The following is a 13830-nucleotide window of genomic DNA, read 5'->3' as shown; positions in this document are numbered from 1 at the left end:
TCAAATTTATAGTGTATTTTGCTGTAAAAGACCATTTATTAATTTTTCATTTTTTTCCTTTTGCATATTGCAAATGAAAGTGCTGATAAATAGTGTGTGTCAGGGAGGTGTGACCAATCTTCCTATCATAATGACATTACAACAATTTAATGCATTACTCTGGTGTCAATCAGGCCTGGTCAAACACAAGTACCTGCAGACCTCAACAAAGGTTCCACCAAAGTAGCATCCATTTATGAATCTTGGCCAGTGGTTTAGCCTTCCCATTGAGTTACTCACTCACACTCGCTCATTTTAAGGATCAGCCCGTTTTGGTGTTCAACCCCTGGTAAAATTTTGGATTTATATTTTTACCATTTATACATTCAGTGTTAATGTCCATCATTGGGTTAGTGTACACATTCTTTTCAACAAATTAGCCGAATTTTACTGGTCAATATGTATTTTCAAATTCAGCTGTTGTAATGCTTGTTATTATTGTTAATTATTCTTGCCAACTAATGAGTTTTTCAATTCGTTTTTGAAATATGAGGATATTATGTCATTCCTTCTGATTTAAAAAAAAAAAACATTGCAGACTTTAGATTCGTTTTTGTTTATTAACATTCTTTGTTTTTTTGTTAGGTTGAAAAGTTCAAGTATGAGCAAGTGACCCACAATGCACTTCATGCAAAGTATAAAATGGATGGAAAATTGATTACAGAACATGACTACGAACATTTACAAATTGATGCTACATCGTTGTACTTATTGTATTTGGCACAGATGATACAATCTGGTCTCCAAGTAAGTTGTTTTGTATACATGGTTGTTGCACAGTTCACCTTTGAATTTCATAAAAAATACTGTATTTTACACTGCATGTGTCCCATGAAATTGACATTGAAAATGACGTTGTCAGTTAATTTTATTGTCTGACTTATTTATTCCATTTTTGGAACTATACTATCAGAGCATTCATCTTGAAGGTTCATTAATCATTTTATTGATCTTTGACTGACTGGCAAGCCAGTCATTTATTCAAAATTTGTATTGATATCACTCAAGGTAGCCAAGCAGTGTTTCTCAGGCATGCTTGGCCAAATTCATTCAAATTAGACATAAAAGGTTACTGATGTACATCATGATTTTTTGTGTGATCTGATTCAAAATGGCCAACTGGCAGCCATGTTTTTTATATTTTCCTGTGTCTTTAAGCCTTTCTTGAACCTTGACCAACTTATTGAGGAGGAACTTAATGCAAGACATAATCGTATTTATATGTGCGTCAATTTTGATGACCTTTGTTCGACTAGCATCCTTTTTCGTCTCAATAAACTTATCGATAAGTCATCAACCGTTTCTCTGGTGTGCCTGTTTCATTCAAACTTGGTATGTTTTTTTTTTTTCACAGATTATTTATACCATGGATGAAGTAAACTACATCCAGAATGTTGTCTACTACTTGGAACGTGCTTACAGAACTCCTGACTATGGTATATGGGAGATGGGAAGTAAATATAACAATGGAACTGTAGAAATGCATGCAAGGTATCTAAGTACTAATACTTGTGCTATTTAGGGAATAAAAACGACACACTGCTTATTATGGCGTGTTATAAATCAGAACCATTATCAGAATTTAGAGGTTTTCATGACCGGTCCTACTATTTAACGCCCGGACACGCTAGGGAGTGTCCGGGCACGCGCGTTGGCGAACAGGGGGGAATACCTAACGCGCGGGGCAGCGGCAGCAATCCTTGTACTGTATAATATTCGTTTATGCTCAAAATTTGAACCGGAGTGGCGAATTCGAGCAGCTAACCACACTTTTTATGATCGACGCCCGGGCATTCCGGCGAGTCGAGTCCGCCATGTTGTTTACTAATTTTGGTTAGCGTTTAACAATAGGACAATACCATTCGATCCATGGGGGTGACAGTCCTACGAATGTGCCGACATTGTCGAAGGACAAGGACAGGAAAAGTTTGTGCAAGTGTGGCGAGACTCCCGTAGTATTTTTTAGTAAGATTCATTTAAAAATGACCATGTAAGACGTCTGTTACGCAGAAATTATTCACCTCATGTTGTTTTCTCATTGTTATGTGTCCCCGTAAACACAGCATTGTATGCAGGTGACAATGCTACGTACGCTTGCAATGAAGTCAGTATCCTAAGAATATCGTAACGTCTTTGTGTTTCCTGTTGCAGTGCAAGTTTGTATACGGTAAATATCGTGAACGGTACAGAGTTCGGTAAATCTCGTGTACGGTACAGAGGGGATATTTTCGTCCAATGTTTTTATACTTTGTAATGTAATTAAAACAAATAAATAAAAAACGTATATTCGTAGCCATGGACAAGACTTAAAATGTAATCAACCGTTTTATTCATCCATGATTTGTACAAAGATCGTATATTTTGTAAGTGTATAAAGCATTTTCCACATTAAGCTTTCAATATAGATTCTTAAACACAAAATATCAAATATATCTTTAAGTGTAAAATTCGATTTTTTTATTGTAAATGGTAACTTCCTGTAAAAACTTAAGATGCCTTTTTTATTTCCTGTACCAGTCACCCACCCCCTGTCCCCACTCTTACAGCATGCGGTAAATTTCTTATTGTACACGCAGTTTACGGTAAACCTGGTTTATACCTCTTGTCGAAAACACAGAGTTTGGTCAATCTCGTGCACAGTATAGCGTACGGAATATGTTACGTTTCGTCCACATATTTCAAAGTGTTGACGCCGCGACACATATTCAGCTGTGATTGACACTCTATTGTACAACTACAACAGAGAGGGGAACATACACTGTCCCTAATTCAGTTCAACCACGGTCACTATTTTTTAGTAACCGTGGTTCAACCCAAGCAAGGCACGTTTTTTTTCAAATAAACATGACATACCAAATATGATGAACTTGTATAATTCAGAAAAAAAAGGTTGTCATTTGTTCCGGCTTGGAGCCTGATGGAAAGGGAAAACATTTACATAACCAGGGCGAGTTGCGTCGAGAGACAAAGCATTTGTTGTTTCTGTTTGGAGCTATAACAGGTAACAAAAGGTCTTGAATAAATTAATGGCGTGATAAACGCCACCTTGTATTTCTATTTTATGGAATCTTTTGTAGTTTGTTTGTGCAGTGTATAGTTACAGTAGATTATTTACAAGCTGATCCCAGACCAATTTGTAACGGCCGGGCTCGTAACACGGACCACATGATCCCCGAGCAGGGTGTGAGTCCGGTATGTGAGCTACTATAAAATCGCGATGCGACGGCTATGACCTCTACGTTTGCGAATGAATGACCACTTGACGCGATGGAGAGATCCCAAGCCCAGTTGGCGAGCTACATACCGGTAGTTTTCTGTATACACGCCCCGTGATCGATCTTTTCCAAACCCGTATGCTATCGGCGGTTTTTTTTTTTTTTTTTTTTAAATCAGTGTATGACGTTGCTTTTAGTTTGAACAATTTAACTTGCCGACATGATAACACCTTCTTTTCAGAACTATTACAGAGTTATGACATTGTCTTCGGTGTGGACGATTGAACTTGCCGACATGTTAATGTTTTTTTTTTTTTTCAGAACTATTACAGAGTTATGCCATTGTCTTAGGTGTGGACCATTGAACATACCGACGTGATAATGCCATTCTTTGGAACTAATGGGAGGCATGCGCAATTGTACTTCCTCGTTAATATTTTAACTTGGAGTTCTGATACTGTATTATAGCGACAACGAAAAACACGTTTATCATAGCATTGTCAATTTCGAATAATTTTGAATAAAAATATTTTCCACAAGGGAGGGGTGTCTGTCTATTTACTATACATGTTTTAATTTTCGTTTTAGTTGACTTGTACTTATTTTTAATAAAAATATTTTCTAAAAGGGCGGTTTGTTTACTATACATGTTTTACAGTGGGCGCAAACAAAGCGAGACTTTCTTAGCGGCACTGTTTTGAAAACGATTTGCTACATTTTGCGACAATCTCACTTTTTCTTGAAACACTCGATTATCGACAAATTATGTTTGGTCTCGATACGTATTATGGCTGAGTGGTTGTCTGTTTTCACATTGTAACATTATAACACAACCACGAAGCTCTTGGATGCTAGCCCTGAATACAGTGCTGTGTGTACGGGAGCGCGTTTGGTTGATAGACGACCCCACCACAGCCCGGCATACCTCCATAGACTGTACGCAGGACTACCTAGATCCATGATACGATACAATATAGCACAACAATGAGAAACATGCTTTTTTTCACATGAGGTAAATAATTTCCGCGTAACTACAGGAGTCTCGCCACACTTGCACAAACTTTTCCTGTCCTTGTCCTTCGACAATGTCGGCACATTCGTAGGACTGTCACCCCCATGGATCGAATGGTATTGTCCTATTGTTAAACGCTAACCAAAATTAGTAAACAACATGGCGGACTCGACTCGCCGGAATGCCCGGGCGTCGATCATAAAAAGTGTGGATAGCTGCTCGAATTCGCCACTCCGGTTCAAATTTTGAGCATAAACGAATATTATACAGTACAAGGATTGCTGCCGCTGCCCCGCGCGTTAGATATTCCCCCCTATTCGCCTCCGCGCGTGCCCGGACACTCCCTCGCGTGTCCGGGCGTTAAATAGTAGGACCCTTCATGACATCAGACCTCTATTTGCAATGTAATTCATTTCAACAAAAAGAGCCCTTAATTTGTTTAATTCTGGTAGTGATTTAGAACAAGAATAATGAATTCCCCAAGGTGGCATATTTCATTCAGAGAAGTGTCTAGACACAATAAGGCCAAAAAAAAAAAAAAACTTGTGTTGCCCTCAAGTCTGGAAAATTGGGTCGGTCGGTCAGAATTTTTTTTTTTTAAACTTGTTAAAACTAAGAGTATCATAAATAGCCGAAGTATATGGGAATCAATCAATCAATCAAACGCATGCTAGATATTAAACACAAAAATCAAAGTGTTTCTTTCATTCTTTCGTATTTAAATATAGATCAACCCGAGGTTCAAACGCGACCTGATATTCCATATTTTTTGGTCGGTCATGAGGTCAACAAAACAATTTGTTTTTTTTTTGGCCTAATGTGTTTGGCCTCGCCTCACACATTATCTTGCCATAAACCCTTCTTCTCATCCAATATGGCATTGTGGGGGATTCATTAAATAATGGGTCCAACTGTGTCTTGTCCATTATCGCACACATCCCCATCTTTGCCTAGCTGTTATTTAAACAAGCAATGATGAATACTCTACAGCTATATCGGATGAGAAGAAGGGTCTGCGATGAGATGTGTGAGGCAAAGTGGAAGTCATTATTGCATATAGACGCTTCTCTGAATCCAATATGGCACTGGAGCATTCATTATTGTTGCCATATATCAACACCTTCAGAATTGAACAGGAGTGCATTCGCGTCGTCACCTCAGGATGGCGTGAGACGCCTCGAGTCTGTCTAGTTTTCGTTCGACTGCTAGGTGATGTCACAACTTGGGTGACTCGGGCAGTTTTTACCATCCCTGCTTGCAGACCCGGGGAAGTTTGGGAAAATGATAGGGAATGACGAAATCGATATAGGTAAAATAAATAATGAATACCGGTAGGTAATAGGTAAAAAGGTGTTTAGGTAATTTCCTCAAACATAAAATGCAACTAGGCGTGATTTTAAAATAAATTTTGTACATTTTACATGAGTTTTGCTCGCATAGCAACGGACCAGTACGATCATGTCAAACTACTTCCCAAGATTACGTTTGTGTACTTCCTCTGGGAACCCTTTCGCTGCCACAGGTCACTACTGCCACGTCACTTGGGGCACCCTGAGAGAGCGACACAAACGCACTCCAAATTTAGTTAAATGTGGTGATTTATAACACTTAAAAAAAGCATTGTGTAGAATTTTTTTATTTCAATTATAATACCCCGAAATGTCAAAGTATTGAATATACTGTCAGTGATATGCTTTTAATTTAACACCTATAAGCCAATTCTATGTAAAAACCCAATAATCAAACCCAATTGTTTATTTTGAGGCATTTTGTAATGCAGTCTTTGTGTCCCCTGAACATTCCTGCATAACAAAGTATCGGTATCTTCTTATAGTTCAATTGGTATGGCTAAGGCAGCGTTAGAAGCTATGAGTGGTTTCAATTTATTTGGTGAACATGGTGCAGCCTGGTCTACAATTTATGTCGATATTGATGCACACAATAGAAACAGAACAACTTTAGAAACGTTATTACCAAGGGAAAGTAGCTCAAAGGTAAGAATGGTCATGAGTTACTGCCCTCTCATTGGTCGACTCAAATTCCAAATTGCTTTCACAATCACTAGAAAAATCTTGATTTTTGCCATGAGTAGTAAAATTAACCCCCTGCTAAATTTAGGTCAAAATTATTGTCAGAGGGCAAATCAGGAGTACCTACCGTAAATACCTTTAGTATATCACTGATACAACAGTTTGAATAACCGTTACATTATATGTTATGTCTTTGTTATATTGCATCTTTGTTTTATTACTGATATTGTTACATTATATCGCATCTTTGTTTTATTACTGATACTGTTACATTATATCACTTCCTTGTTATATTACTGATATCGTTACATGATATCACATCCTTGTTATATTACTGATACCATTACATTATATCACATCCTTGTTATTTTACTGATACTGTTACATTATATCACATCCTTGTTTTATTACTGATATTGTTACATGATATCACATCCTTGTTACATTACTGATACCATTACATTATATCACATCTTTGTTATATTACTGATACTGTTACATTATATCACTTCCTTGTTATATTACTGATATCGTTACATGATATCACATCCTTGTTATATTACTGATACCATTACATTATATCACATCTTTGTTATATTACTGATACTGTTACATTATATCACTTCCTTGTTATATTACTGATATCGTTACATGATATCACATCCTTGTTATATTACTGATACCATTACATTATATCACATCCTTGTTATTTTACTGATACTGTTACATTATATCACATCCTTGTTTTATTACTGATATCGTTACATGATATCACATCCTTGTTACATTACTGATACCATTACATTATATCACATCTTTGTTATATTACTGATACTGTTACATTATATCACATCCTTGTTACATTACTGATATCGTTACATTATATCACATCATTGTTACATTACTGATACCGTTACATTATATCACATCCTTGTTATATTACTGATAACATTACATTACATCACATCCTTGTTATATTACTGATAACATTACATTACATCACATCCTTGTTATATTACTATCGCTACATTATATAACATTCTTGTTATATTACTGATATCGCTACATTATATCACATCCTTGTTATATTACTGATAACATTACATTATATCACATGTTATATTACTGATACTGTTACATTATATCACATCCTTGTTATATTACTGATAACATTACATTATATCACATCCTTGTTATATTACTGATAACATTACATTATATCACATCCTTGTTATATTACTGATAACATTACATTATATCACATCCTTGTTATATTACTGATATCGCTACATTATATAACATCCTTGTTATATTACTGATGCTGTTACATTATATAACATCCTTGTTATATTACTGATGCTGTTACATTATATAACATTCTTGTTATATTACTGATACTGTTACATTATATCACATCCTTGTTATATTACTGATAACATTACATTATATCACATCCTTGTTATATTACTGATAACATTACATTATATCACATCCTTGTTATATTACTGATAACATTACATTATATCACATCCTTGTTATATTACTGATAACATTACATTACATCACATCCTTGTTATATTACTGATATCGCTACATTATATAACATTCTTGTTATATTACTGATATTGCTACATTATATAACATCCTTGTTATATTACTGATAATATTACATTATATCACATTCTTGTTATATTACTGATACTGTTACATTATATCACATCTTTGTTTTTCAGAACACTGACGCCGCTCTCATTACAACGTTGAGTTTCCCTGCGTTTGCTGTCAGTAAAGAAGACGTTGTCAAAAAGACTCTTGATAAGTTAATACGCAAACTGAGAGGGCGATATGGATTTAAAAGATGTTTACGCGATGGTTATGGTACAGTTCTAGAAGATAGAAATCGGAAGCACTATAGACCAGCTGAAATAAAGGTAAGCTATTTATGTATTGATATATCAGTAAGGTTAATGTCTGTCTTGCAGTCAAATTTGTGTGTGTTTTTTATCAAATTACTACGGCCCTTTAACAAACAGTCTACTCACCTGGTTGTGAAACACAATTGGATGCACTTTGTTAGTTAGTGTGTGAAGTGTACATCATTTTGATGTGCAAACAAACAGTTGAATTGTTTTTTTTTTACTCTTTGATAATGAATTATGAAATTTACTTTGAAATTTATGTTCTTAATGTACTCTGTGTATTTTTTGGAATTACACCTTCCTAGCAGACATTTAATTACTTTTTTCAGTTGTTTGATGGAATTGAATCCGAGTGGCCCATCTTTTTTGCTTACATGGTGATTGATGGTGTTGCTAGGGGAAACAAAGAACAAGTTGATGAGTATGAAACTCTTCTCCGACCACTAGTAAAATATAGTCCTGAAGGTTAGTAGCATTTTGACATATTTTAGAGAGAAAAATAGACTAAATGTATGTTATATTTCATCTTTTAACATCAACTAAATGGACTTTAAGGAATTTGATATCCTTTGTCATTTTTGGTCAAATACTCCTGGGATTTTTTTTAGCTCCGCTGTCGACTTTGTCGAGCGGAGCTTATCATATGAGTGATTGTTCGTCGTCCGTGTCAATGTTTTACTTTTTCGACTTCTTCTTGAAAACTACAAGCCTGAATGTTTTGATATTTGGTGTATATGTATCTTGGGTAGACCTCTCTCAGATTTGTTCATTTTGTAATGATATCTTCAATTCTCTAATTTTGGTGAATATTTTTGTCATTTTTGGTAAAAAGTGATATTTTCAACTTCTTGTTAAAAACCACATTACAATCATTTATGGTGAAAAATGATTTTTTTGAATTCTTGTTGAAAACAGCAAGTCCCATTGCTTTGATACTATACATATTGTTCATTTTCTAATGATATCTTCTGTTCTTTAATTGAAATGTGCATTGCTAACAGTGGAGCTATCTCAGCCGATAGGCTGCTTGTTGTTTGATGTGAATGGATAATCCTGTTTTGGTGATGTGTACAGTTGTCTTTTTTTTCACATGTTCTAAGAATTATCAGATTTTCAGCTTTGGACAGTGTAGATATGTTCTCTCTCTTATATTTTGAATTTAGGACCATTACTACCAAAATACTACTATGTTCCAAAGAACCATGTTGAAGCTGAAAAGAAGAATCCCGGAAGTCAAGAGAAAGACCCTAGTGAAGAAATATATTTTAATAAAATATTTCTCTGGGGACAAGCCATCTACTTTATATCTCGACTATTAGGTTAGTTGAAAACTACATTTGAACTTGATGTGTAAATCAGCCAATTTTTTATGTAGCTCATCAATAAGACATAGCCCCATAACTTATAGTGTCATGCTGTGTTGTATTTCATTTTGGTCCCATTGTTTAGTTCCCGTTCAGATGGAGACTTGTAATTTCACTTCCATGTGTTCAAAATGGCTGACTGATGGCCATTTTCTTTTTAATAAATGCTGTTTTTGGAACCATATTGATAACATAGCTGGACTGATGTTCAAACTGTACACACGTATATCTTCTAACACATTTGCACATGCATTTGTTTCAGAATCTGATTCACTAATTTAAGATGGCCGATCGTCATTTTCGTGCTATAAATACATTATGAATGTCATGGGCAGAATAAAAGAAGGAATAACTCAAAAAAAACTGGCGTGACTTTGTATCATGTCTGTCACGATGAGTGTAAATAATTATTTGACACTAAAAACTGGACAGGGACTGGTCATTGACAATGACTTGTTTGAACAAAATTTGAATTAACTGTTGTGCTTGAATTAATAACAAAAAATGTAGAAGAACATCTCCAATTGATCATTAAAAATATGACAAATTTTAACCAGCCTCTGCCAATTAAAGCAAATATAGTATATTGAAAAAATGTTGGCATATTAGGATCAAATCATTGATTGTTTGATATTGTTGTATTGGTGCTTTATTTTTTTTGTAGTTGAAAACCTCTTGAACTTTCAAGAACTTGATCCTCTTGGGCGGTTCAAAGGAACTGGTATGAAAAAGAAGCAGGCAGGACGATATGCCATGTTCAAGGTTAGTATTGAATACTGAAGCAGTTTTTAAAGTGCTGATTCAAAATGGCCGTTCTGTTTTCTATTGAACAACAGGGACTCTTAACTTGTTTGTTTACCTTTAAATTTCCAAAATAATTACAGAGGGAACCATTTTAAAATTTTCATCACAACCAACTGATATACATACACCCTTATGTACAACCAATATATATATATATATATATATATATATATTATGTAAACAGTATTGTATTTGCTCTTACTATTACAAGCTCATCTTTAACCTTTTCAACACTAGTTCCTATTGTCGGCACTTCAGAAGATTGGGACAAAATAGCCAATTTTTTTTTTGAGTAAAAACTGAAGATTGACTCAAATTTTGTCAGTTAAAAAATTAGGGTTCATTTCCAGAAATATTGAAGAATATAAGAAAAAAGTGAAAAAAACATTAGGGGCGAGAAAGCCTGGTGGTAAAAAGGCTAAAAGAAATATTTTTTTTGCCTATGATTAGGGACCAAATAGAATCACTTTCCTTCACTTGTAGTTCATTAACTTAATGCATAATTAACATGTGCAGGGTTTCAGACAGATACAAGGAGGAGGGGACAAGGTCGTCATCACTGACTTTATATGAATTTTCTACTTTGTATAAAACCCAAAACTTGCAAGAAATGAAAAATTATTGTTCAATGTATTGTTACTCATGATTGCTAATTTTTTCGAATATGTCTTAGCTCCATGTACTTTTTCATTAATAATGGCTGTACAAACATGTGTTTATACATGATATTGATTTTGATGATTCCTATTGCAGAAACCTCCAAAAGATTTATGTATTCAAGTAGCTTTGATCGCAGAGTCTTCTCGATTACAGTCTATGCTAGCGACATATGGTATACTATCACAGACGCCTGTACAATGTGAACCCTATGAGATATGGCCACCCAACGAATTAGTACGAGTGAGTATGTAAATAATCTACCGTAATAGTGAAAAATTGTGACAGTGAATTGTAAAAAAAAAGTAAACAAGTACGATTTGGAAACGTTAATCATATAATTCAAATCTTTTTCGTGCAGGCTTTCGAAAACCTTGGTGTTAATACGAAGCTAGGTTTATCTGGCCGACCCCCGAGACCAATCGGAAGTCTGGGTACGAGTAAATTATACCGAATATTGGGAAGGACTGTTGTATGTTATCCCATTGTGTTTGATTTGACAGATTTCTACATGGCACAGGACATGTCTCTTTTAATTGACGATATTAAGGTAAAATGAAAAGTTTAATGCATGAATTTGCCATTATGCCATATTTGATGTTATTCACACACAAAAAGTCCTCGGTAATTTAACTCCTTGGATGCTGAATTTGTTTCCTGCTTAAATTTTTTACATTTTCTTTAATTTTCACCGAATTCTATCTTAATTTTGGACCGAACAGACAAAATGTGACATCAAAAACCTCAAATATTTCGCAACATTTCATGTAGAAAGCAGACTATAAATGGAACTATTTTGTGTTGACTGGTGTTCAGAGGGTTAATGACTTGTCACCATAGAACTTGGAGCTGACAAACACAATGTAGCAGTTATGTGCACAAAAAGAATGTGCCAGGAACTGACTGGAAACAATATGGCCACCAGTTTGTACCACCACAAACTGATTACATATCAGAGTCAATCAACTCTGTATGATATGATATTTAGAAGTTAGTATGATTTGTATATTTTCCAGACATGTACTAAACTGCAATTTCTTGTTTATACATAAATGTAAATTTTCTACACAATATTTTGGATACTTTTCTATGATGTTTAATATGGTAAATTTTAGACCAAATAGGCAAATTTTCTCACTTCTTATAGATCATCTTTTTTTGAATAAAAAATACGGAAATATTATATGCGTTTTATTGTTTTATTTTTTTTTGGAAAAAAGTCCACCTGACATTTAAAAGTTTATAAAAGTTATTCATACATAGCTTGCCTGCCTGCTAAATCAGTCTTTCTGAAATCGTGCACTCACTGAATCATGCATAAGAATTACACATTTCCTTAAATATTGTTACATTTCAGTCTCATCTTGCATTCATCCGGGATGCCTGGACGATGCATGCTAGACCCACATTCTGTGTTATCATAAGAGAAGACCACATCAGGTAATTCAACATTTGATAGGTGAATCATTTGGTCTAGACAACTAAAATGTTAAAAAATGTCAATGAGATATAGATGGTAGCCATGCCATGCTACGTTCTGGTCTGTGCATGTTTGCCTGTTGATTAAAACAAATTTGATTATCAACAAAAAAATTTATTATTCAGTAACGTAGCTCCGAAATGTGCATCTACATTCTGAAATATGAGGATAAGAAAATAATGTTGTATGTGATTCTGTGCAGCAAATGAATCTGTGAGGGGAATGGTGAGTCTATGTAACAATTTGAAATGACAAACTAATAGTATGTTTTTTTAGGCCATAGCCACCTGTTTCTATTATACGACAGTAATAATACATTTATCATCTATTTATCAGTGGAAGCAGTCCATATGAAATGTTGGATTTACTTGCATCGTTCAAGAGAGGTGAATGTAATGGAATTAAAGTAAAGATTGGTCGCTTACAAACCATGATAGATACGTCCATAATTGAACCATTGGAGTTTATAAACCTGGAGCAAGAGAGAACAAGGTAGATGAGTTTCTTGCATTTTATGTTCACTTTATTTTATTCTTGCATTGTTTAGCTGTCCCAAAACAGCCACCCGGAATACATTTTGATTCTGAAAACTCATTTGACTCTTGTCTCATAGGTTGAATTTACAACAGCCCTTATTTCAACGTCTTGAAGAAGTAAAAGTTGGTCATTCACCATTAAAGCCAGTTAGAAGTATAACAAGCATTGTACCCAGCTATCTCCCTGAAGATCAGGACTACAGCATTCAGGTAATACAAATTTCCTACTCCCAACTGTACAAGTATTGAAGATTATGCACATCTGTTTAGTGACTGTAATTTTGTCGTAGCTCTCTGGAGAGATTTACTTTTTACTCTGGGAAGACCATTGAAATTGAAAGCACCACCGAGTAAACTTTGTATGATCCTCGGAGATCCTGAATTCAGTTGGCAAATCAATTTTATCTGCCTTCTGGTAAGAAAACATATTTACTATGCTAAAATGTCAAACAAATTGCCAAACTTTATACAGTTTAATCAACTTCTGAAAAGAATATACCCCATTGAAAGTTTCATTGCTATACAAAACAATAAAGAAGTGAATCATTACAAAAAATGGTCTTCCCTGATATTGTATATTGATTGATGTATTCCAGGTAATAATGTAATTCATACTTACGTAACCTTGAAAAATATATTTTCAATACAAAAAAAAAAAAAATAGTAATATTTCAAGCTCCTAAATCCTAAACCTATTTTGCTGTCATTGATGAGTTTACAATACTGGTGCAGCTGTATATAAAGCTGTCAAACATATTTCGAATGACTCTAACT

The 13830-nt window shown here is 34.6% G+C and overlaps 1 protein-coding gene across 2 annotated transcripts in view; it reads left to right on the top strand.

Annotated features, from left to right (window-relative positions):
* The window catches only part of LOC100371145 (phosphorylase b kinase regulatory subunit beta-like), a 41791-nt gene that overhangs the window by 3542 nt on the left and 24419 nt on the right, over positions 1 to 13830 (top strand). For both annotated transcript variants that reach the window (XM_085500368.1, XM_078007274.2), the window contains exons 4-15: positions 625 to 786; positions 1394 to 1530; positions 6101 to 6260; positions 8030 to 8227; positions 8545 to 8680; positions 9379 to 9534; positions 10244 to 10341; positions 11137 to 11283; positions 11402 to 11590; positions 12398 to 12480; positions 12857 to 13012; positions 13134 to 13266. In XM_085500368.1, coding sequence (XP_085356494.1) covers positions 625 to 786; positions 1394 to 1530; positions 6101 to 6260; positions 8030 to 8227; positions 8545 to 8680; positions 9379 to 9534; positions 10244 to 10341; positions 11137 to 11283; positions 11402 to 11590; positions 12398 to 12480; positions 12857 to 13012; positions 13134 to 13266 — 1755 coding nt within the window. The remainder of the gene's footprint in view (positions 1 to 624; positions 787 to 1393; positions 1531 to 6100; positions 6261 to 8029; positions 8228 to 8544; positions 8681 to 9378; positions 9535 to 10243; positions 10342 to 11136; positions 11284 to 11401; positions 11591 to 12397; positions 12481 to 12856; positions 13013 to 13133; positions 13267 to 13830) is intronic.

The sequence above is a fragment of the Saccoglossus kowalevskii genome, chromosome 6, assembly GCF_978046115.1.
Source record: "Saccoglossus kowalevskii chromosome 6, keSacKowa6.1, whole genome shotgun sequence".
In the NCBI taxonomy this organism is placed as follows: Eukaryota; Metazoa; Hemichordata; class Enteropneusta; family Harrimaniidae; genus Saccoglossus; species Saccoglossus kowalevskii.
This window is presented reverse-complemented; position numbering and strand designations above follow the sequence as displayed.